The 25578-nt window shown below is 36.2% G+C and overlaps 1 protein-coding gene across 1 annotated transcript in view; it reads right to left on the reverse strand.

Moving 5' to 3' along the window:
• Positions 1–25578, reverse strand: part of ARHGAP42 (Rho GTPase activating protein 42) — a 322999-nt gene that overhangs the window by 211847 nt on the left and 85574 nt on the right. The window contains exon 3 of the mRNA XM_030333001.1: positions 6846–6907. Coding sequence (XP_030188861.1) covers positions 6846–6907 — 62 coding nt within the window. The remainder of the gene's footprint in view (positions 1–6845; positions 6908–25578) is intronic.

Consider the following 25578-nt stretch of genomic DNA (forward strand, 5'->3'; position numbering starts at 1 on the left):
TTAATCAAGAGAAATAAGGACATGCAATTTTCGATATTTAAAACATTCTCAAATTTCATGAATCCTTAACTCAAAGATGGTGATGAGCATGGGGTTACTGGTAGTGAAGTTGGGGGATGGGGTATAAATTGGTTTATGGCATATTTTTGGCTCCCACATGCCAAAACATGATGTGGGAAATGTCAACTGATTGATGGATTGAGGTTGTGCTGAAATACATGCCTCTTTAAATATGATGAAAACTTTGAAAATTAATCCAATTTCAAAGTATATAATGCCTGTCTTCTTCCCTAAATTTTGTAAGACATTAAAATAATATGCCTAAAACACCAGAGCATCTCACATATTATATTAACAATACATATTTGCTATTGTTATTATGAAATTTTTAATTAAATAATCTTAGTTTTTAACATTATGGATTATGTGAAGGCTCTGGAACCCAACAGATGGGTTTTTTTTTTTATTTATTTTTTTTAACGTTTATTTATTTTTGAGACAGAGAGAGACAGGGCATGAACGGGGGAGGGTCAGAGAGAGAGAGACACAGAATCTGAAACAGGCTCCAGGCTCTGAGCTGTCAGCACAGAGCCCGACGCGGGGCTCGAACTCACGGACCGCGAGATCATGACCTGAGCTGAAGTCGGCCGCTCAACCGACTGAGCCACCCAGGCGCCCCCCAACAGATGGGGTTTAAATCCCCACAGTACCACTTATTAGTTATGTGTCTTTGAGTTTGCTCTTCTTTAAAATGGGTATATTAATAGCATACACCTCAGAGGGTTCTGTACAGATTAGTTAAAAATATAAAGTAACTGTAGCAGTACCTGGTACCCTGAAAACACTCCAGGTCAGCTATTATCTATAGCAGTGCTTCCCAATAGAAATATAATGCAAACCACATAATAACTAACACATTTCAGGCGCTCAATAGCCACATATGACAAGTATCTGAAGTATTAAGCATCGCATATTTTTTTAATATCTTGAGACTCATAACAGCTCAAAATCTTGTATTAATAACCAAGTAATTCATATTACTGACACATTTTTTTCCTTTTTTAATAAATATCTAATTTTGTTAGAACATAAAGAGAGAAAGGCCAGTTTTGATTTTACCCCCTATTAATCCTTATGTTGGGTTGCTTAAACTTTTAAAAAATGTAAGAAAGGAATATAGAGGCTTTAAATACTCTTATAAATGAAATGACTCTTAAGGTTATAAATTTCCCCTCCCAGACCCTCATGATTTTTTTGTGTAAAGTAATACCCAGACACCTAGCCCACTTCAGGAAAATACTTCCATTACACAAGGATTAAAAAAACTGATTGGAACAGTGAATAGAAAGAATATAAATCCTGGGAAACCTAAAGCAAACTCTGTAACTTAACACAGGTAAAATGTGAATGTTGTGTATGCTAATGGTTAAAAGGAAAAAAAAAATAATAAGTTTCTTATGTTAATAAAAATGAAAACACTAAGAAATAAGTTCATTTGTACAAATTCTTCAAGATAAACATTGGCTAAAATATTCTGAAGCTATGGCTTCCTCATTTGGTGACAAAGATACAGCTAAGGAAAAAAAATCTGTATTGCTACACACACACTCCATATTCGTCAAAGGGACTCAGAGTACCCAGAACATAAGGAGCCCAGGGTAAGGGAGAGAGGAGAAACATAGGAGACCCTCCAGCCTGAAGACCCCTGCAGCCACTGGGTCCACATACTATACATTTCTATTTATTATCATCCCACATTTCTATTACAGCCATGTGAATAAATGGGACTTTGAGCAAGCTGTCCAAACAGCTTCTTCCTGGTTCTCCTATTGATCTAAATCTCCTTTGTTGATTCTACCTTATCTGACCAAAGTCTGGACTCAAGGCACCTCAGGGCTCAATCCTCCTACCTTTTCTCTTCTGTCTACACACTCATAGATCCGGTGATCTCATACATTCCCATAGCTTTAAATTCCCTCTACAGGTTGACAACTTCAAAATTTATATGTTCCCCTGAACTCCAGACTCATATATCCAGATGCTCCCTAGACACATCTACTTAGATATCTACTTAGGCATCTAAGTAGATTCAAATTTTAACTATTTTCTCCCCCTCACCTTCTTCATCTCAGTAAGTGGCAGTATCTTTGACCAAATGCACTATTTTTTCTTTTTAGCACTTACCACCATCAGAAATAATGTGTTTAATGTCTGCCCAGTAGAATGCAAACTGCATCACAGCAGGTATTTCTGTCACAATACACAAGGATTAAAGGGGACTAATTCAAGCTGTATGGAAAGTGCAGATCTCCAGGGGAGTATATGGGCTCAAATGTGAATGAAAAGATGGAACCAGTCTTGAGAGGATATGGATCAGGACAAGGCAGAGGAAGGCTGTTCAAGAGAGAGTAAAGGACAATACAAAGGTCTAAGTCCATAAGAAGCTTGTAGAGACCATTAAGAGGAGTAGAAAGAAAGCCAGTGGGGATAGAGAACAGAGAACATGAGAGTGAATACTGAGAAGGAAAGAATGGTAAGTAGAGTATAATTCCAGGGATACAGATAGAGGGAATGTCAAGTCCATAGGCCTTAATGCAAAGAGTCAAATTCAGAATTTCAATACCAATAAGGCTTCAATGAACATTTCATGCTAGGGTGTTCTCTTGGTATAACAGCCTGGACTAAAGTAGTAGTGTTTGCACAGCCAGGTTAGCTGTCATCTGAAGTAAATACAGCAGTTCCTGTGGTGGTATGAAAACTGAAGAGACCTTACCATGAAGTTTATATGGCTTAAATGCCCCTCCTTGCACTGGAGACAGGCTCAGAGTCCTTAAAATAGGACATATGATCTAGGACATCTCTAATCATTAAAGTGCTACATTCTATGGGGAAAAATTTTAACACTTCCAATAAAGATGCACTTAAAAAAAAAAGAGCCCATGTCACTAATCAATAACAGTAACCTCACTATAAGTAAATAGGCATTTTACTTAGGCCATTACAAAGGGCTATTAAATTACTTCTTCTATTTCTGTCATTAAAAGGCTGTTCCTGCGTAGCCACGTGATGGCAGATGTCAGTTAACATACTGAAAAATACTGCATCATGGAAGCCTATTTTTCCGGTAAGAAGTATGAGACAGGATAAAGTATATTCTCAAAAGTTTCTGAAATGGATATTTCCTATTTCCATCTCCGAGTCACTTTTTTTGTTGCATTAAAACTGCATTTTTAGTTGGCTTTGGCAGAAATTTTTAACTCAATACTTCAAGTTAGTAAGGAACTAAGAAGAGTGCCATTTATTAAAAAAAATATATCTGTATTTCTTTGGGCTTTTTTTCTGCAAACAGACTTTGCTTTTGTTGTTGTTGTTGTTGTTGTTGTTGTTGTTAGTGTTCATTTATTTTTGAAAGAATGAGAGAGACAGAGCATGAGTGGGGGGTGGGCAAAGAGAGACGGAGACACAGAATCCAAAGCAGGCTCCAGACTCTGAGCTGTCAGCACAGAGCCCAATGCGGGGGCTCAAACTCATGGGCCATGAGATCATGACCTGCACTGAAATCGGATGCTTAACTGACTGAGCCACCAAGGAGCCCCTGCAAACAGCCTTTAGATTACCTAGATGTTGTATTCATCTTACTAAGTACAGTAAATCACTGGAAACAAGAGAATGTAAACCATTAGGTGTCTTCTATCACCTTGTGATTTTATTTTTTAGTCACTGTTCTAACATATTTAAGTTGTGGCCAAATTCAATTAATATAAAATAAATCACGACTTATCATAAAAAAAACAATTAAATGACTGCATCAATTACAGAACTCCTTTATACTTTTAGTACACTTAAAATATTCTTCTTCCTAAATGAAGTAATAATTTTTAAAAGAAATTCTTCACCCGGGTGGCTCAGTTGGTTAAGAGTCCAACTTCGACTCAGGTCATGTTCTCCCAGTCCATGACTTCAAGCCCCGTGTCAGGCTCTGTGCTGACAGCTCAGAGCCTGGAGCCTGCTTCAGATTCTGTCTCTCTTTCTCTCTGCCCCTCCCCTGCTTGTGCTTTCTCTATCTCAAAAAATAAGTAACCATTTAAAAAAAACATTTTTAATAAAAAAATAAAATAAATTCTTCAGCACATCTTTGCACATAATCTGCTAACAGATATACCTTCAGTTGTAGTAGCATCATATAACTGAAAGTGTTTATTCCAATACTTAGATTTGTGTGTTTAATAATTACAATTATATAATCTTTTTTGGGCATGCAATCCATTAGGATTTTATCTGTAGATTTTTCTTCATTATTTTGCATTCTTTATGTCAGAACTTCTCTAAAACAATAGGTAAAGCAATCAAAACCTGCAATGCGACTTCACTCATGAACGCAGAATTTCCTCCTTGCCCCAACATGAGAAACATGGCTAAAGGCAGAAATGAAGACCTCTGAAACACTAACAGCTGGTGTTTCAATCTCCATTTCCACTGCCTATAAGACATTCTACCACATTCCTCAGCCACTTTTTCTTGTTGGTCTTTGTCCTTTCTTCAGTCACCATCTTGCATGACCTCAAGATTCTGCTCATAAAACATCCAAACCTCTAAGCTTAGCCTTCTAGATTCCTAAAGTCTGTCTTCCTGTTTAGCCACATCTTAACTTCATCACTATCTGGACCAACTCCACTGCTAAGTTCAGCATATTTCAACTCCTACTCCTGATCACAACTTCCTGGTCTCAGAATTTCTTTTATTGTTAGTGAACTGTCAACATAGTGAAGTAGTCATGCTTGCCCTCTGCTTTCTAAGGCCATCAATAACCTCTTGCCTCAGTTATTGCTATACTCAGTCAAGACTCATTTTCATATTATACAAATCCATGTCCCTATAATCCAGCACATCTTCTGTGCCCACCCCTTGAATCTGGCCTCCCAACTATTCTTACTGCTCATCCATGGCTCTGGGTATTGCTAGAAAAATCTATGAAAGCATGGTAATTAGTCTTTCCTTGACATATTTATGATGTCCACCTTCAATGGCCCATTATCACTAACCATAATCCCTTTTCTCTTATATAACTTGGTCTTGCCTTTCTAAACTCTTTCTATAAACTACCCTTACATTTCTTTGGTTCTTTTCACTCCTGCAAACTACAACACACTTTCCCATATTCTTTCAATAATTCATGCTAGCTGATTGATCATTCTCCTGAAGTACTTGCACAGGATTTGAATAACAACCTCACTCAACCCTAAATCGTATATTCCCCTGGCTTCCACACCATTTAAAACTCTATTTTCACATCTCCCTAACCACTTTTTCCCATTTTCATCATCAGCTCTTCTCTGGGCCATAAGATACCTCCTACTCACATTTCCCCATTAAACTTGGACTTCTATTGCATAGTTCATGAAACTGGACTGAAGATTATGCATACAGTACTTAAAAGTATACAATTTAGTCTTAAGACTCCAATCAAACTTCCCTCCAGAAAAAAAGCTTTTTCTGACCTCCCCAGAAAGGATGTAAGTCTCCCATAATGGCTCATATGTATCTAGCACAGATTACACTGTACTGGGACCAGACCATTGTAGGCTGATGTTTCCTAAAAAAATATAGTCATCCCTGACAGTCTACCTTATCTATCTTTCACATGGCCACCAAATTAATCTCTCCTATATTCCACATTGGTTCTCCCATCCTTTTCAAAAACTAGCAATTTTGCTCTTCTGTAACACACACCAAAACTTTTTAGCCCACCTCTTACACCCTACTTATGACCAAAACTACCAGTCAATCTTCTAATACTCTCTGAGAACTATCTGCCTTATTCTACAAATATATACAGTACTTTCTCCCACCCTGTGGCCTCTTCTCAAGTTCATTATATGACTGCCAAGTAATGGTTGTGTGATTCTTCCTTAGCTCAGGCAACATTCCCTGTGCCAAGGCCATCCTCCTGAAACTGTTCTCCTTATCCAATTAGCAGAATGACACCACATTTAATGCACATTTAATGCACATATATACATATGTGTATACATAATTCCCCAACAGGATGGTGAAGCCAGTGATAAAGATGGCATTTTAAACAAGCCTGGAACCCTCACTGTAAGAGACAATCAACATCTTTATTACCATCAATACTTACTATGTGCCATGTGCTGCTGCAAATGCTTTATGACAATCCTGTGGGAAATGTACTAATTTTCCCATATACAAATGGGAAGTGAGGGTCATAGACAGAGGCCTTCACAGAAATTTTAACAAAATGGGTACAAAAATTATATTGGTAAATGGATAAATATAGTAACTATCCTCTGATACTGCCACATTAAGTTAATCCATCAACCTGAAATGTTTTCCCCACTCTTCCCAGCCAAACAGAATCCTCCCAGACTTTAAGACCCAACTGAAATGTCACCTTTTTAAGAAAGAATTATTTGCTCCTTTTATGAATTGTCTTTAATACTTAGAATGTATCTTTATTATAACACTAAAGTTATTTATAAGGTTACTCAGAATGGGTTTCTAATGACAATTCAATATTTTTAATTCTCAAAAGAATTAACTGGAAAACAAAATGAATATAATTTACACCTGATGAAATTACACCTGAAATAAACAGAAATGGTATATATCATTAGCAATAATTGATAATCACACTCATACAGAAATTATTGATAATCATAATCAAATTATTGATAATCATAATCATACAGAAATATTTTCTGTAACATTTAGTACATCTATCAAATATAGGGTCTGGTATGGCTAAGTCTAATTCAGAAGGTCTGGTCTTTCTTTCAATATGTCCAAACAAAGTTTTATTCTGAAGAAATGGGGAACGGACTTACCAGTCTCCTCCTTTCTTCTTCTACTGCAATGAGTAGTCTTGCAAATTCCTTTAGTGACTGAGCTATTTAGAAGATTTAAAAAAAAAAAAGGCATTAACCACTTTCCATTGTTAATATCTAATTACACAGGAATAAACATTACAATGAAGCTAGTTATAAATATGTATATATTCTGTGGTTTTATGTTTCTATAAGCATAGAACACTATACATAATAAGATCTCAATGACTAACAGCTATAGATAACAGATATTTGCATACTGAAAATTAAAATTTAGCACATATAGAGTATAACATTTTTTCTTTAAAGACACAAAGGAAATACAGTATATGTATGTAATGTATAAAACATATTAATAAATAAAAGTTTATGACTCAAATTGCTTCTAAACAGAATCCTATAAATAATGAATATATTAAATCTCTAAGAAGCAATAAATCCAGTACGATTTAGATGTACTTATTAGCAGCCAGTAATGCAAAGTCTGTTACTGACTTCTATCTAGAAGCTCAATAGTTACAGATACTTAAAACCAGATTCTCTATTCTGTATTACTCAGATATCAAGTTAGTTTAGACCCTGGGTAGTAAGTGTGTCTGGAAGGACTACCAGCATCAGCATTTGGGGAGCTTGTTAGAAATACAGACTAATGCCTCATCTCAGTTTCTGCATTTTAATAAGATCCTCAAGTGTTCGTCTGCATATTAAAATTGGGAAGCACTGTTTTCTTTTTTCTTTTAGCTTTTATTTAAATTCCAGTTAGTGAATATACAATATAATAATTATAATATATGTAATATTAGTTTCAGGTGTACAATTTAGTGATTCATCATGTAGGTACAAAACCCAGTGCTCATCACAAGTTCAGATAGCTTTCTAAAGAATCACTGCTTTAGAAAGCTACCTGAAACTATACTGCCCTGGCTTGGAGAAAATATCAAATACTCCTAGAAACACTGGGAGAATAAACCAAAATGTAAGTCAAGAATTACAGTAACGTATTCTTTAAAAATGTATAGTCCCAAATGGCAATTGTAAGACAGTAATTCATCCACATCAATTTCTATACCTTATACTTAATATAACTAAAGTTGGAATGTTTTGATTATAAAACTAATAAAACAAGTAAGGTGAAGGCAAAAATTATGTCCATTTAAGGTTTTTTTTTAATGTTTTTATTTATTTTTGAGAGACAGTGAGAGAGAGACAGAGTACGCTACGAGTTGGGGAGGGGCAGAGAGAGAGGCAGACAGAATCCAAAGCAGGCTCCAGGTTCTGAGATGTCAGCACAGAGCCCTATGTGGGGCTCAAACTCACAAATCACCTCAGAGCCACGTTATAATGACCTGAAGTCTGAAGTTTAACTGACTGAGACACCCAGGTGCCCTTCTATGTAAGCTTTACCTTCCCTTCTACGTCTTCATTCTTTAGGCTCCTTATGTCTTCCTACACCCATACAAATTATTAAAAACATTCTATAAGACCAGAAGTCTAATAAGTCTGGCATAAAGCCTATAATAAAAGTAGATAAGTGAGGAAAATAAATCAAGAGTCTCATAACAGAACTTATTAAGAAAAAGAATATTTTCCATTCAAGAATTTAAAATTACAATCTAAGTTTTTTTCCCTCCTCTTTTTAGAACTAGTAGGCTTACACTAACTAAGCTGGTTTGAAATGCTATCACTATGATTACTTCACATTGGATTTTATTCACAGATGCCAAAAGAGAAATCAAAGAATTATCTGGGAGACTCAGATTAATCCGATAAACACATTAATGACCTTAGAGTAAATATGACACTTTTTTTTAATTTAGAAATTTGAGATTTTAATTTCTTCAAAAATAAAATGCTACAATACAACCCACTTGTGACAACAGTAAACTGAACAGAAAAACATTTTACAAATGTATAAAAAGTTTTAAATGGAGTACATAATAGCATACTATACTTTTGTACTTTGGGTAAAGAAAGCATTCCATCACCCTGGCAACTATCTATTGCCACCGAAGAGTTCTATTGGTGAGCCTACAAAAATGTCAAAAAAATGTGGATAATGGAAGGAATTATCTACAGAGAAAGATATGCCTACAGAGAAAGAAAACAAGAGGTAATCAGTTTGGTCTACAGGAAATGGAAGCAGCAAGTACTGCTGAAGGGGAGAAAATAAGAGGTGATCAAAAGTAGTTGAAAGTCTGTTTAAGAAGTTCTTTAATCCGGGATTTCAAACTCAATGCCTCCTAAGCTTTTTAATTAAAAATAAACAAAACAAAAACAACTACCTTCATATGCTTCTTTTATGGGAAGATACTAGATAAGGCACTCTAACAACACATGAGAATAAATCAAGAAAAGAGGATATAGAATCTAGAAGTAGGGTATCCAATATAGCATAGAAAGCAATGAAATTCTCATGTCAACAGAGAGATATTCCAGGACAACTATTGTGTAAAAGGTTCAGACAGGATCTTATCTAGACTGGAGCAATAGGTTATAGCCTCCAAGAAATGTCTCTGGAGAATAAAAATGGAACTAATCAATATCCTAATGTATCTGAATGTAATGAAAGGAAATTTACAATTCTTTTAAAGAAAATTCAAAGATAATTACTAACCCTTGGGGAAACAGTTATTTAGTAACACCATGAAAATAAATAACTCAGTTTTAGTATGTGCAAAGTCACTATGATATAAACATAACAGTATAAAATGAGAAGAATGTATCTAAAACTGAGGAAAAAATCAAGTAGTAGCAAGACAATCATGGTCATGAAAGAAACAGAAATGGCTAAAAGTTCAAAGTGGTCTTTGTGAGTAACTAAGTGGTGAGGGCTTGTAAGATGAGAGATTGATAGTTTTTGTTAAGCCTATTAAAAATCTTTAACTTTTTTAAATAATGAAAAATAACACATGCTATAAATGTTTTATTTTCCTACTAGCCTAAATTTTAGGAGGCTAAATTCGCTTACTAATTTTCCCAGAGTTAAGTAAATATCTAGCACATAGAAGCCTGACAAGCCTGTTTTGTTTGGTTTTTTGACAACAGGTATTTTCAGAATAAATGAAGATGTAGCTTGACTTACTTTTTTAAGTTTTTTAGTGTTTGTTCATTTTTCAGAGACAGAGAGAGACAGAATGAGAGTGGGGGGAGACAGAGAGAGAAGGAGACAGAATCTGAGGTAGGTTCCAGGCTCCGAGCTGTCAGCACAGAGCCTGACACGGGGCTCGAACCCATGAACCATGAGATCATGAGCCTAAGTCAGACACTCAACTGACTGTGCTATCCAGGCACCTCTAGCTTGATTTAGATTGGCTGGGGTACACTAGAACCTTCTACCTGGTCAACCCAAACAACAACCACTGCCTCATGGAGTAGTGTCCTACTAGTCCCAGGAGCATCATCCCATGACAACTTGGAAGTCCACAGGCTTCCCCAAGGTAACTGCTGCTTCAAGAGTCAATCGACCAGTTGCCTTAAGTCAGATTTTGGTTTTAAGTAATTAGGAAACTCAGATTCTCATTTTGATGTTGTATCTCCTTGTCTAAATATTAATGATGCTGTTTCTTGCTTTATTTGAATGGTGTTCTGGTCTGTTTCCCATATAAATACTATTTATAGACTCAGTACAAGAATAGTTTGTTATAATAAGAAAGTCTGAGGAGAAAAATTTGAACATGCAAAAGCAATTGCATGTCTGCTTCCTCCCAACAAAAACTACCCTCCCTCCAGCAGTTTTCTAGGTTTGTCCCAATTTGACAATAAGTTTTGTCTCTTCTTCTTTTGCTGATTTTTCAGGGAAATGACTTCAAAGAACTAAAATTGTTCTTTAAATAATATAGTGTCAGTTCCATAAAACTACATGTTTCTTAGTCCAAATGAAGATATTACTGTTTTTCATTTGTCCTACATGGAAAATGAACAGCCAGGAACACCATTTCATGAATTAGTAACAGTGACTTACTAACTTTTTCAACCCTTATCTAATGCTTTCCCTGAAGTCTTTTTATTTATAATGTTGAAGTATTGCATTAATAGTTTACAAAGCACAGGGGCACCTGGATGGCTCAGTGAGTTAAGTGTCCAACTCTCAATTTCAGCTCAGGTCATAATCTCAGTTTGTGGGAGGACTGTGCCCCACATCGGGTTCTGTGCTGAAAGTGTGGAGCCTGCTTAGGATTCTCTCTCTCCCTCTCTCTCTGCCCAACCCCCCCCCCCCCACCGACTCCATTCACATTCTCACTCCCTCTCAAAAATAAACATTTTTTTAAAAAGTAGTTTACAAATCACAAAATAACAGAAAAAGAAGAGGAATTAATAATCCTACTAAGCAAGTATAAAATAATTCAAAGTTTTATTGTGTAAACTGGGTTTTCAGACAAAGGGCTTGATGGATAGCCAGTCACTTCCTAGCCCGGCCCATCCTCAAAATCTAAAGGCACCTCTGACACAAGGCAGGTAGATCCATACTGCCAATTGTACCCCAGCAACTCCTCAGAGATGAAAAGCTCAGAGAAGAGTATTAGAATCTCTGGTGACCAGTACCCACAAAAGCCTTTAGAGACCATGAAAACTGGTAGGGAGTCCTGGGCACAAAACAAATTCCCACCAGGCCTTGGGCACAAGACATATGAAATGATTCCTCCAGCAACCACCCATCACAGTGCCTTAAACAAAATAGCTATTGATGTTGACTGCTTGAGCAATTTCTTCTAAGACTTTACCTAAGTAAAATTTAAAAATGTTTTTTATTACATGCAAATTTCTAATTCCCAAATACATTTTTTATAAGCAATTATATGTGATGGTCTATATCTTATCAATGTTAATATATACATAAATAACCATTTCATTATCTGATTTGGGGATCCACAGTAACATCAAATATAACAGCTGGTCTTGCAATTACAGATTCTGCCCATACCTAGGTGTATGACAGGAGCTTGATTAAGTGAGAGCAATATTCCAAAAACAATATTTAATACACAGTGGGCTTTCAATAGATGATTGTTAAATTAATTAACAAGTTTAATAATACATTTCCATAATCTACTTGCTCTATAAGGAGAAACATACTGATTCTTATTCTAGGTTTCATAAAATATTATAAAAAAGATAGGCCAGATACTTCAGAAAATTATGTTAGCTATCTACATTCTGGCCACCTGCATGAAACTTTCCTAGCTGTATTCACCATTAATAATCTTTCCCCTTCCTGACCATCTGGACCATGAGATTAGTGGAGAGCAATCAAAACACAGTTTCATATATAAATGTTAATTTTCCAACAAATTGTTGAAGTTAAGAATATTGCTGTAGGTTACCATTTTTATCTCTACAATGTGATACTGGAACAACACTTTTGAAACAAAAGAAATCTATTATTCAGGTATATTTATGACAGATCTCAAGAGTATAAACATTCACAAAGACAACAATTGAAATATACCCACACATTGAGGAAGTATAATAATGGTTTCTGTATTTACCAATATCATAAATTCTAAAAAATTCCTGAGCTATCTAAAATATCTATTTCCTCACTCTATCTTTTTAGCAGGCTGAAGTTCACCCTACTACTTTTGACTGTGGAAAACCTGGTTAGTGCCTAGAAGACAGAATAAGAAAAAATAAAGAAAATTATTCCTTGTTCATTGTTAACATGACTCCATCACAGTAAGTACTAAGCATTATACTATTAGCTTCCACAACTGATCTGCTTGAGCTTTACAAATTTCACAATTCAGAGATTTGAGAAAGCGTGTCTCTCTCACATCCAACCAACATTTGTATCATAATCAGATAATGATGTGTTAAATATTTCTCCCTGGAGTCTTTTTTTCTCAAACCTAAGCAGAATAAATACATATTCAAACAGAAGTACAGATCACAAATTCAGTGACATATACCATTATGTCAACAACATATTTTTCAGTTAATAAGTGAGCAAATCACCTATGACGATCAGATATGCTGATGAATAGGGGAGAACTGAGTTAGTGGGATTTAGACTTGGCCAAATTTCAAGGAAAACATGAAAACTTATAAAAGTCTATAAAGGCCAGATTGAACCAATCCAATCATTTTAGAAGTCCAGATAATACCCCAATAGTCACTTTACTATTCTATTTGGGTGGACGACATAGACTATCAAGGCCTTTCTTCGTATCCTTCTTGCACTTTTTTTTTCCACAGAGAAGAGAAGCAGTAAAATACCAACACTTAACTGAGCATATGAGCCACAGCAGGTGAATTTAGATCTGACCACATTAAAAAAATAAAAGTGGAATCAACGTACACAACCAAGTGACACTCCGCAATACGCTATGAAACTTGCAATGAACTAACAGGGTATCACAGCAGCAGTTCATGCCTGGAACTCCCACTGAGGAAGTTCTTTGAACCTTTAGAAGATCAAAGGTAGCATAGTAACTGAACAGCAAGCTTTGGTTCAGGAACAATTTAACCCATTAACAAAGCAAGAAAAAGGATCATTTTGGTATGCCTGGAAAAGAAATGATGTCTGTAAAACTGTAAGATATAAAAAGTGACGCCAACTCTTCACACAATATCAACTAGATATGGTGTGTCTTTGTAATAATTAACACCCTCCACTTGATGGGCTGTCTACTCTGTCTGCAATACCAAAATTATTTGCAACCACAAACTCTGGTTATTTTCTAGAAGTCACAACATCAAATAAGATTGCTCCACTCTATTTGTGGCTTCAAGCTCCATGGATGCCTATTCACAAAGCCAGTAAATTGCTTCCTAAACCAACAGGAGAAAAAAAAATCACAGGCCCATTGTTGAATGCTGGCAGGTCACTGTAATACACCCACATACTCAGAGGCACTCATCTTTCTTCTAACACTTCACAGCCCCTTGGAATCTAAGGTCTCATGAAAACACAAAGAAATTCTAGTGATCTTTAAGGTAATTAAACCGTTCTCCAAAATGTCCTCCTGGTGTTTTGTTTTTTTGTTTTTTTTTTTTTTTTAACTTCCAAACCCAAATCAAAAAGATTACTATTGAAAACAAGTCCCTATAAACTTGTATTTAAATTCTTCTTTCATAACCTACCAATGCATACTTGTACAGTATTGCATGCAAGTGTATTAGTTTTTGGCAGACATGAGATGTACAAGTTGGAAGAACATATTAGGTATTATTTTGGTAATAAAAATTTATTTGATATTATAACATAGTTTGCTAATTAAGAATTAAAGAACAATAAGAAATGCATAGCCTACACAGGAAAAAGTCATAAAACCTTTATCAAGTTGACCATGTACTCTGCATAGAGTTAAAAACTGCTACATCTCTGCTTTATCACTTGTCTGTTACCATCAACTGTGCCATGTTTGTTCCATTCAGTACACAAATGCCAATCCAGACAAGACAAAGGGACAGAATCTTTACTTTGGAATCCATAATATCAAGACATTTCTTTCTACTTTCACTTGTTCCCATTTATTTTCTAACCATACTACCCAGATTCTTTGCAGGGGTTATGGCCAATAATCTAGTCTCCTTTTTAAGTTCCCAACTCCTGTTTTTCGTGTCTCCCTCCATACTTGGGTTCCATTCCATGGATCATTGGGTACTAACCTGTGCTATACATTGGCATATGAACATGGGTTCTAACATTGTCCACCACTGCACTTTTGGGCTGTGATTCAGAACTTGTGGCAAGATGTCTATCTTTTACTCTTTTCTGGTCTAAGGTGGTTTTCAGTCTGGTTTCTCTTATCCTCACTGGTATAACAATGGGACTCAAAAGAGGGTTTACACCTTTTGTAAACCAGGGACTTCACATGTAAAGAAGAGCTACTACCACTACAGCAGATCATTAGGATTACCTATTATAACTGAGAAGAATTAGGACTCCAAGATGAAAAGTCACAATGGAGGCACAGAAGTAATTCTATACTATCTTATCTAATGGTTTTTTCCTTCCCATATTGTCTCTGAATGAAGGTAGGGCCTTTTAGTAGTATCTGCTTTGAAACTGCCAAACTGCAAAGTAGTTTGAGAGTACTAGTACACACACACACACACACACACGGAATATACATTATATAATATTAAGTTCAAATTTTGGCAAATGAATACATACAAATATAGACAGCCTTTCAAATTTTACACAATTTCAAAATGTCATTATAGCTGGTTTCTTTGAATTCTTCACACTATCTCATCACTTCAAATGAATTTCTTTTGAATTCCAAAGATGTTTTACTCCGAGATCTTGTTAATAAGTATTGTTCTGTATAACACAGTCTCCAAGTCACATATTTTTGTTTTCTTTTGAAGCATACATTTTAGAAAATGAAAACATGTGTTATTCTGATGTTGCCTTGTTTTAATTTTGTTTTATTTTAGTGGTGTTTGACCTGTTTCTCAAAGCCAAAACAAAACCCCCAATTCAGAAGTCATTTTCCCCCAATATGTGGAGCATGCACACTCTGTAGCACCTCTATCAAGAGGCAGAGATGTCACACATGCTACCTCACTTAATGTCCACGTAATGATATGAGGTACTGAGTAGGTTTTATCCTAATTTTGCAGATAAGAAAATGAGGATCAATCATCACCTGGAGTAACTTGCCCCAAGTTCTCAGGACTAGTAAGTGGAGAAGCAGGTACTTAATTTTGATTGTTTTGTTCCGAAGTCTTTGTATTCCAGCAAACCATTATTGCCAAGGGAGAGGGAGCGGGAAGGAGGGGGTGCAGAAAGGAGGCAGGCAGGGAAGGTAATGCCAGTGTACTACCCCACTACATTACAGCAAAGAACAGGCTTATCATCCCTGACAGTAAACAGTCCCAGAGCTGTTTGTGCTGAAGGGGTAATCAGGCCCCAAATATCCTGCATTAAAGGAACAATCAGTAATTTGTTACTGACAGCCACTTCCATCAAGCCTTCCCAATCCTTAGCACTATTAGGAACCCACCTCCCAGCACTTCTTCACAGTCCACAAAGACGGAGGCACCCCATTCATACTCCTCCTCTGTACCCAGTCCTCCTGCAACCACCCTACTGAGGCTTCAACATCCGCTTCCTTCCTTGTCCAATATCCAGTTTCTCTCTTCCATAACCTCTTAACCTCTAGTGACCTTCTCTCTGCGGTAATTCACACACCCACAAGGACACTAAGAGTTCAAGCTATCTAACCCCTTTGCCTTTTGCTTTTTGGCAATCCCTCAATTCAACTCTAGTGTACTCCTAGTCCTATTTCCCACAGTGGCTATCTAAAAAGAATTTTGTTTCTCAAGAACCCAGCCCCAACTTCCCCCTACTCACTCATACCAGATGGCCTAGTCTCCTGCTTCTCTGAGAGAAGTTCAAGACCCCTGATTAACACTATCTTTATTCATTCTCTTCAACTTGCCTGTCTCAAAAAAGGGGCCCTCTTTCTCCCTATGAAGCTTCTAATCTCCCCCTTCCTCATCTCTAGCTCCATTTCTATAATTTCCATCATCACTCATCTCTCCACACAGCTGTTTCTCCTCCTCCCAAGTCTACAAAGGTACTACCATATACTCCTATCCTCATGAAGTTAGAAGAGCAGGAACACCTGAGGGTTGGCAGAGGAGGAGGGGATTTATTTGACACATACACCAGCACTGCACACAGCTCTTTAATCCTCAGTACCTCACAAGGTGGTCTCAAGTAAAACACCCAAATGTTCACTCACCATTCTATTTTTCAAATAGAAACTGAAATATAGAGGTTAAATAATACCCAAGATATTACAGCTAACAACTTGCAGGATGAAACTTTGAACCTGCGTGAATCACATGAAATGTATCCATTTTCCCACTACTCCAGGCCTGATTCATGAAATTGAGCAAATTCATGAAATTCATGAAATTGAGCAAATCCAGTTACCTCCCAGGAATTTCTACTATAGATTCTGTATGCATCTCAAAACATAACATGTGTCAAAACTTAACTCATAATTCTTCTCTACCTTCGGGTACTCTGCCACATATAAACACATAAATGGGCTCAAAACACCATTTTGTTAGCAACTCAAGCAATGTATTAACCTCATTCCTCCCTTCCACACATCCAGTCACCAAATACTGCTGGTCTTTCTCCTCTACTCTTCTTCCATACCCATAGAAGGATATCACTTCATCTCTGCTATAATATTACAGCAGCCTGATTATTGGTTTTCCAGCTTCCATGACTCTAATTCATCATATGCACTAATGGTCAGAATAAAATTCCTAAAGGGCACCTTTCATTATGTCATTATTTAGCCATTCAAGGTTATTGAGTTGCATAAAGTCCAAACATCCAAACTCCATATTGCAAGCAACGTGGGGCCTCCAGTATGTGACCACAGGTACCTTTCCAAGTATCTTAGCCTGAAATGCTACTATTTCTAACCTCTAACTTAGCACTTTGAAACTACTAGACATTCTTATAGTTTCCAATTTCCATGCTTTTCCTTTACCTGAATTTGCTAAACTGTATGTTACCTAACCACTAGGACCCAGATCAAATAACCTCTCTATTCAAGCATCCTCTGATGTCCCCAGTCAGAAATCCCTTCTCCAGCTTTGGTGCTCTCGCAGCATTTTTGTTTTTACTATGCTTAAAGCACTCAGCACATTCTCCTTAGTATTATAGTAATTATATCATAAAACTATTTTTATTCTTACCCTCTATTTTATAAGGCTACAAGAATATTTTATTCACATATGCATGTACTAAATTGCACATAAGGTTCTTTGCACAAATATATTCATTAGTGATAGAGAATTCTACAGAATCCAAAGTCTATCAGTATGAACTAAGTCACACTTTGTGATTTTAATTTGAAAAGCTGATTCTTTTTCATGTCTGGGAAATCTGTAGAGCATCTACACTGGCCCATGAATGCCATCTCTCATTCTAAGGGTACACACCTGTTTGTTTTGCATAAACTAAAACCTTTTGTCAGGCTATGAAGGACAATATGGCAATAAATGACCGGGTTTCCCTACAAACATGTCTTCTTACAGCGTTAGTGGCTCCACTGGGAGAATGCTGTGCATTGGGGATCTGGTGATCCAAAAAGCACAACTGCAGTAGACTTTTTCCCCATTTTAGTACTCTTTCCAATTGAGCTCCCCTCAGTACAAACACTAGTCTATTGTTGAGAGTAGCTGTTTTCCACAGGCTTATATCAGACATCATGAATCTCCATAAAATTAAATCTCCTGTGGAGATTTAAGGAATATCCATATAGGTAAAGTCTCTTCCTCCCAGGAGATTCAACCTTCATTCAATTCTAGGGTACAGATCAAGAATCAAATTTTTAAAGCTTCCCATAGTTGATTCTGATGCCAGGCAGTTTGGCAACTATTGGCTTTTGTGGAAGGCAGGCAGGGGGAGATTGCATGAAGAATTAAGAGTTAAAACTATATTTAAATACAAAACAGTATATATTTTAATAAGATTTGTAAGAATTATCTCTACTTCCTCCTTGAAGCTTATCAGTATTTTCAGTGGCAGGAATAAGTAGTACTCTTGGCCCTCATGGTTATGGAGGAAACAAGACATTCTCTTTCAGTCCCAAGAATGAAGCATGACCTGAAAGCTCTTCTTTCCACATCGCTCAAAATCATGACTCAGCAACTATTTTGAATTCTATGTCAGAAATTACCCAGAATTAGCCCTTTTGTCCAGACACATATTCCTAGATTAGTTTATAAGGCAAGACTTTTTTTTTAGGCCTATTTTTCAACTCTTTTGCTTTCTAATTTCTCCCTCTATAGTCTGTTTCTTCCCCACAGCCACCAAATCTCTCTTCAGTGTTCATATGATTGCCATTGTCTTTGTCAATGAGTCTTCCAATAATCTCTGGGTGTTCATGTCCTGCCTCCTGACTCACTTATTTCAAACACAATTTCTAGAACTGTTGCCTTTCTGGTCCAAACATTTTATGTCAAAACTGAAACTGTACTTTTATTATTTCATTCACATTTAGAAATGTTCTCTCTCGGTCCATAAAAGATTTGCTGAGGAAGGCAATCTTTGACTCACTCTGGCAAATACTTCCATGCTATAATTTATCACATATACAGATGCCAGAATAAACCTCCTAAAGGGCAACTTCAATCAAAAGCCTTAAGTGTCTCTTGAGAATATACAAATGAAACTTTAGACTATGTGGCAAAGCCCTCTAACATATTCTCTGGCTCTCAATTCTTGTACTCCAGCTGAAAAAGGATATTACACCTTCACTTTCCTCAAGACTGCACATATCAAGACAATGAACCTTCAAGTGCACAGACTAAATATGCCCAAGCAAGGGAAGAAATCCAATGGTCTAGAGCAGAAGGATGCAGTGAAGAAATACTTTAACATCTAAATGTTTCAGAAAAAAATCTAGTGCTTACAAGCTAGCATGGCTCAGAAGTATTTTCTACCCTTATGGCTTTTGCATCAAGATTTCTAATCTAGAAATAGGTCAGTGTTTTCATGGTCAGGTAAATTTGATTGATGAAACTGATAATGAAAGATAAAATAGGCTCATTTTACAAGCAGTTTGCAGTAATGCCGTGATCTTAAAATTAGCTGTCTCTGTATTAAAAACACTTAATTTTTTAAACAATCTCCTTTTTTATCTCCTTTTTTATAGCATTTATCAGTCTAACTTAATATATAGTGAACCTATACATTTTACCATCTAACTCCTCTGACAAACCCCCATTAGGGTGGGGATTATTTTTCTGCTTTGCACAATGATGTGTCTTTAGCATTCAAAACAGTGTCTGACATATCACAAGTGCTTGATAAGGCTTTACTGAATAAATGAACGAATGAATGAACGAATAAACAAAACCCAAGAGTGAAAGTTCCTGACCTAGGAGCCAGGCAATCAAGGTTCTAACTAGTGTGACTTTAACAAATCATTCCGCCTGTTTCTAAAGCAAAATGATAGCTCCCATGTTCTTCAAGGTCTCTTTACACTCTAAGATACTAAACTTGGGATTGAAACCAAGCCATTTCTAAGTAAGAAGTAACATTTACTGATAATTCAAAATATATATAGATATATAGATATATAGACAATAGTCTGTGCAACTTCCCACTCTCCCACCTCCACATGTACATGAAGAAGGTATGAGATCATCATAGTACTAAAGAAATGCAGCTTCCAGACAAAGATATAAACTACTCCACACCAAGAAAACTGAGATAAAATATTATCTTCAAAAGATGTTTTCAAAGCAGACTATCTTCAACATGAGCAGATAAACTCCTGTAAGTAAACTAGGAAATTACCAACAAACCGTAAACTATGCACTTAACACATACTCAGGCCACCACTTACCTTTATGGTACCTGATGTTTACCAATAGGCGATAAAACATGTTTATGTTATCATGCAAAAAATTAGGGAAAAAAACATCATTGTGGGTATGTCATGGTTCAGGCTTGCAATTACAAGCCAACCAATATGATTCCAATTTTACTAAGACATTCTATTTACACAGAAAATAAAAGAGATGCACTCTAACTGGCTCTGTTGGTCAATGCAAGTGTATTAAAAGAAAACATAGGTATCATACCCATAAGTTACATTATTAAAGTCAGGCTACCCATGCCCCATTTTCTCCTGGGCACAAACCCAGAGATACAGCCAAGTAAAACATTTTTTAAAAAAGGTCATCCGGGGCAGCCTTCTTAAATCTTCCATAAGGCAGTCAGATTAACCTTTTTAAAATGCAAATATAATATCATTGCTCTGATTAACACACTGCAATGCTTCTCACTACCTTTAGGCTAAAATTGTACATCCCCTAACATATTAGGTCTTATCTACCTGCCCATAATCTTCACACATGCCATTTTCCCCTCGGGTGTCCCATTTTATAGTGCCTTAGACTTAGTTGGCACTCAGGTACTTATTGAGTTTTACTGACAGGAAATACAGGCATAAACAGGCTAAAAAGAATAGAAGAAAGGTACAAAAGCAAGTTCCTGAGTCTAATCTCTGATCCTTTTACTTATTAAAGTAACCAGCTTAGGTCCAATGAAGGAGTCATTCATGCTAAAACCCCAAGTTAGCAAATGAAAACTTAAGTTTCTATACCTGCTCTCTCAGAAAAAGAAGGCCTAAGTCAACCAACCTTTGCTTGTTTGCTTAGCACAAGTTACCTAACACAACTCCAAAACTTTCCTTTTCTCCATATAAGGAGAATAACCCTGCTTTAACCAATCAGCAAGCTCCCAGTGCAATTTCTTTGCTCTTGTTCACTTTGGTCTAAAAATCTCTTGCCTTGTACAAGCTCTTCAGATCTCCTTTCTATCTGCTAGATTGGATGCTGCCTGATTCATGAATTGCTGAATAAAGCCAATAAGATAGTAGATCTTTAAAATCTACTCAGTTAAATTTTATTCAACACAATTTGGGTTACTGCCCTTATAAAGGAGCCAAAAACAACCTATTAATTGTTGATTAGCCATGGCTGCCTCACTGCAGCTCACTTTATACAGTAGATGCTCTGAGTCAAGCATCCCAACTTTTCCACCTCTATGTATGAACATGAACACAAAAGCACCAAGAGTACTGACTTTAGGGATACCAATATATTGTAGAGTAGACAAATTCACAAATACAGAATTTGTGAATAATGAGGCTCAACTATATGTTCCTGCATCGCAAGTTATATAGGGCTATGGCATTTATTTCACTGTCTAGTTATTTTGCTGGGATTTGAGCTATTCTAAGTCACTAATCACAGATAAAAGTCTTTTCCCTCTCTATCCACTCACATTGTAATTAGCCTTCTTTAAGTTATGTTGTCTTAAAAGGAGTATATTGCTGCCATGTTAGCCTCTAATTCAGTGAGGACCCACCAGGTCCTCAGGGATTGGCACAGAGTCACCTAACATAACAGTCAATAAACACTAAATAAATTAAAGAATACAAAAATCCTTAGCTCTGGTTTGAAATATTCAAAAATACTACGAAATTTGTTCTAAATGATTCTCAAGTACATGCAAAAGTTAGATGTATATATATATATGTCTGTATAAAACTTAGCTTATTACTATATTGAAAAGAATCATGCTAGACATATCCAAATACATATTTTATTGTTTAATATATGACACTAAAATTCTATTTATGTACCTTATAATGATGTTTCTATAAAGGTTCACTAGGTTTTGCAAGGGAACTATCCATGAAACAAATATTTACTAAGCTTCTACTGAATATAAAGCACTTAAGTACTATGCAGGAATAGAAATGTGAGTAAAACTTTCTAACCTCGAAGAGCATACACTTTTCTTTCACAAAAGAAAAAAAAAGGGGAGTTTCATGGAATTAATGTAGACCAGTAAGTTAAGACAAATTTTTTTTTTCTTTGAAACATGGGACTTGTGGTATGTTTCAGGTTGTTTTTCAGAGCCTGAAATTTAAAATAAGCCCTTCAATTTCAAATTAAATCAAATTGCATTCTTTAAAACACAGAGCTAATATGATGAAAATCTCTCTCAAGTGGCATGTTTTTTTAAAGACAGGAACTCCACCTGAAATAAGCAACTTTCCCAGCTGTTTCAATTCTTAATTGTGGGTGGTTTCTGTGTGGGTGCAAAAATAGGGTGGTTAAAAAAAGTGGAAAACAATAATTCAATTGTCCAACTGAGAGCCATTAAGAAGTAAAATATGCTTCCTCTACAGAGTTCAAAAGAAAATGTTATTTGTATAAACAATTTAGGCATTTGGAAATGTTCCACTTTAATAGATGACTTCCTGATTTATATAACCACATTTAAGTCAGTTGTAATGAGGGTTTATAATAAGTAATAGATTCTCTTTTGATTCAGCAAATGAGAAGGTAATCTGTTTCCTAGGTTTAATAAAAATCACAGGTCTCTTGGAAGAGTTCTGTTGTAGTTGGTAATGACATTGTCTCTGGTTTGCAAATTTTTTTTCCTAAGAAATGCTCAAGAAAAGTTGAATGGCCACACTCCATCTTAAAATATTAATAATATCTGTATGGATGAATATTTACAGCTCATCACCAAATTCTGAAGAAAACCTTTCCAGAAAGTATTTCATAATTTAATACTTTAAAAGATGAATTTTACTGGGGCATCTGGGTGGCTCAGTAGATAAAGCATCCAACTTTGGCTCAGGTCATGATCTCACAGTTCCTGAGTTCGAGCCCCACATCAGGCTCCACACTAATAGTTCGGAGCCTGCTTGGGATTCTCTCTCCCCTCCTCTCTCTGCCCCTTCCCCACACACACGTTCCTTCTCTCCTCTCAAAATAAATAATAAACTTTAAAAGTTTAATTTTATTAGTTTAAGTTGAAGACAATAGGTTCTTTTTTAGTTAAAATCATTTATGATCTTTTAAGTACATTTCCTGGGTTTATAAATATACCAGTTATTATTTTTAACCTGAAACACAGGTTACTACCTCAAAGTGTTTTTATGCTATATAGGAATCCTTTTAAAACACACAAAGGAAACCATTTGCCATGCCTCCCACCCTGGACTATATTCTTATTTATCACTTGCAAAACTGGATTGAACAGTACCTTTCCATTGGACCTAACAGATGTATCCTCGAAGTGGATGGATTTATTTGGCAAAAATTTATGCATTCATTCCCCATAGTAACTTCTCTAACAAAGAAAATGAAAAAGAAACTTCCAACTACTCCTTTGAAAAATTTCTTCCACTTCACACCCTCTGAGCAGGCATCAATGATCACTCTCAGGCTCCTGTCTATACATACCAAAGTGATTCAGACTTACAGTTAAGTCACTTTACCACTGTATCACACTTCTGAGAGGTAATCAAACAACAAATATTTGCACCTAGGCAAAGCACTCCTGGCTCAGGAAGACACAATGAAGCCCTTGTGACTTGAAATGTCACTATTTTAAATTTGTCTTAGTCTCACCTTTTGACATATTCTCCTAAAGAAGGAACAGGAAAGAACCTAAAACGTAGAGCACACTACAGACAACAGAGTATACAAAACTTGGTTCGGTTTGAGTTACCATCCATCCATCTAAACACATATAATTTGTACACAGGTTTCCATATAAAAGGTGTTTTTTTTTTAAGATGTAACAGGTTTTCATTCTAAGAACTATTAAGCACTAACCATCATTATTGCTATGTCTGCATACCTGCATTCAAAACAGTAAATACATGAACTAGAATACATACATTAGTTATGTCAGAAAAATGTGAGCAATTATTATGAATGTATTTTGATCTGAATTACCTAATTGATGGCCTCATTTCTCCACTCAGAGCTGGGAGTTATAACCTTAGTTGACAAGTGGTTGTGTGTTGTCTGTCTCTACCACAGGAATTTTCTGTTTAGGTGTGTCTAAAGGAATGACGTCTCCACCTAAAATATTTACTAGCAAACTGACTCTCCTTCTTGGTAAATGTTTAATCTCTTAAGAGCAAGGTTCATGTTGTCCAAAACTTTCCTGAGAGTTACCACAAGCCATCATACAACATCTCTAACCAAGCTGTTTATGCACAATTGCAAATGGACTTTTCAATGGTTTCCAAGATTACATAGAATGAACAAGATTTGCCTCATATTAACGACTCATATTTTTATTGGCACTAGTGCAGGCTGACTAATATCTGATTTTTAATCTAGACTTTTAAGACTTTGGTTAAAAGTGGTTTCAAATTATAGGCACCAAATACAGGAACAAAACAAAGTAACTTTCAATCCCCAACCCTGGTATGGATATAAATTCTGAAGTGATAAACTAAGATTTACAGCCCTTTATTATCCTATACTCTCACATGCTAAATTCACCTAGCAAAACAACCTGTCTAATAGGTACATTCACATTAATAACTTTGAGCTTCTATTGTTTGAACGAGCCAGTGTAAACAGTGTTTTTAAATGGACAGTATTTTATTTTTTGTACAGATAGCCTTTATTTCCTACTAGTAAGGTTTTAAGGCTAGACATGACTTTGGAAGTTATCAATTCCCATGCATGTCTTCACACCAGTACTGACACAGTGGGCATCGATTTTTGCATTTACACACATACTACTTACTATGTAAATATAGTTAAATGATGGTACATTTGGTATCTGGTCTACCCATATAATTCTTTAAGAAGGATGGAGTCTTGGGGCGCCTGGGTGGCGCAGTCGGTTAAGCGTCCGACTTCAGCCAGGTCACGATCTCGCGCTCCGTGAGTTCGAGCCCCGCGTCGGGCTCTGGGCTGATGGCTCAGAGCCTGGAGCCTGTTTCCGATTCTGTGTCTCCCTCTCTCTCTGCCCCTCCCCCGTTCATGCTCTGTCTCTCTCTGTCCCAAAAATAAATAAACGTTGAAAAAAAAATTTAAAAAAAAAATTTAAAATAATAAATAAATAAATAAATAAATAAAAAAAAGAAGGATGAAGTCTTACACCAGTTTGTAATCACTCCATACCCTCCCTCACCAATTTGTAAGCCCCAAATGTCCAGCTGGTGAACTCCTAACTCCCTCCTAACTCAAGATCTTTAGTCAGTTCAAAAACTAAAGCAGTATACAAAGCAGGCAATTAGAGCAGCTGTGAGAAGTTAAGTTGGATGGATTCAACAAGCTGCTTCCCACCAGGCTAGCTCTGTAATTGGCAGATAAAAGGGAGCCATCAACAGCTCACGTGCAGTTCACTTATCCTTAGAGAAGAGGAGTAATGACCTCTAACTGCTCTTAAATGGAAAGGAGGGGTGCTAAAGAG

Source organism: Lynx canadensis, chromosome D1 (genome assembly GCF_007474595.2).
Source record: "Lynx canadensis isolate LIC74 chromosome D1, mLynCan4.pri.v2, whole genome shotgun sequence".
Classification (NCBI taxonomy): domain Eukaryota; kingdom Metazoa; phylum Chordata; class Mammalia; order Carnivora; family Felidae; genus Lynx; species Lynx canadensis.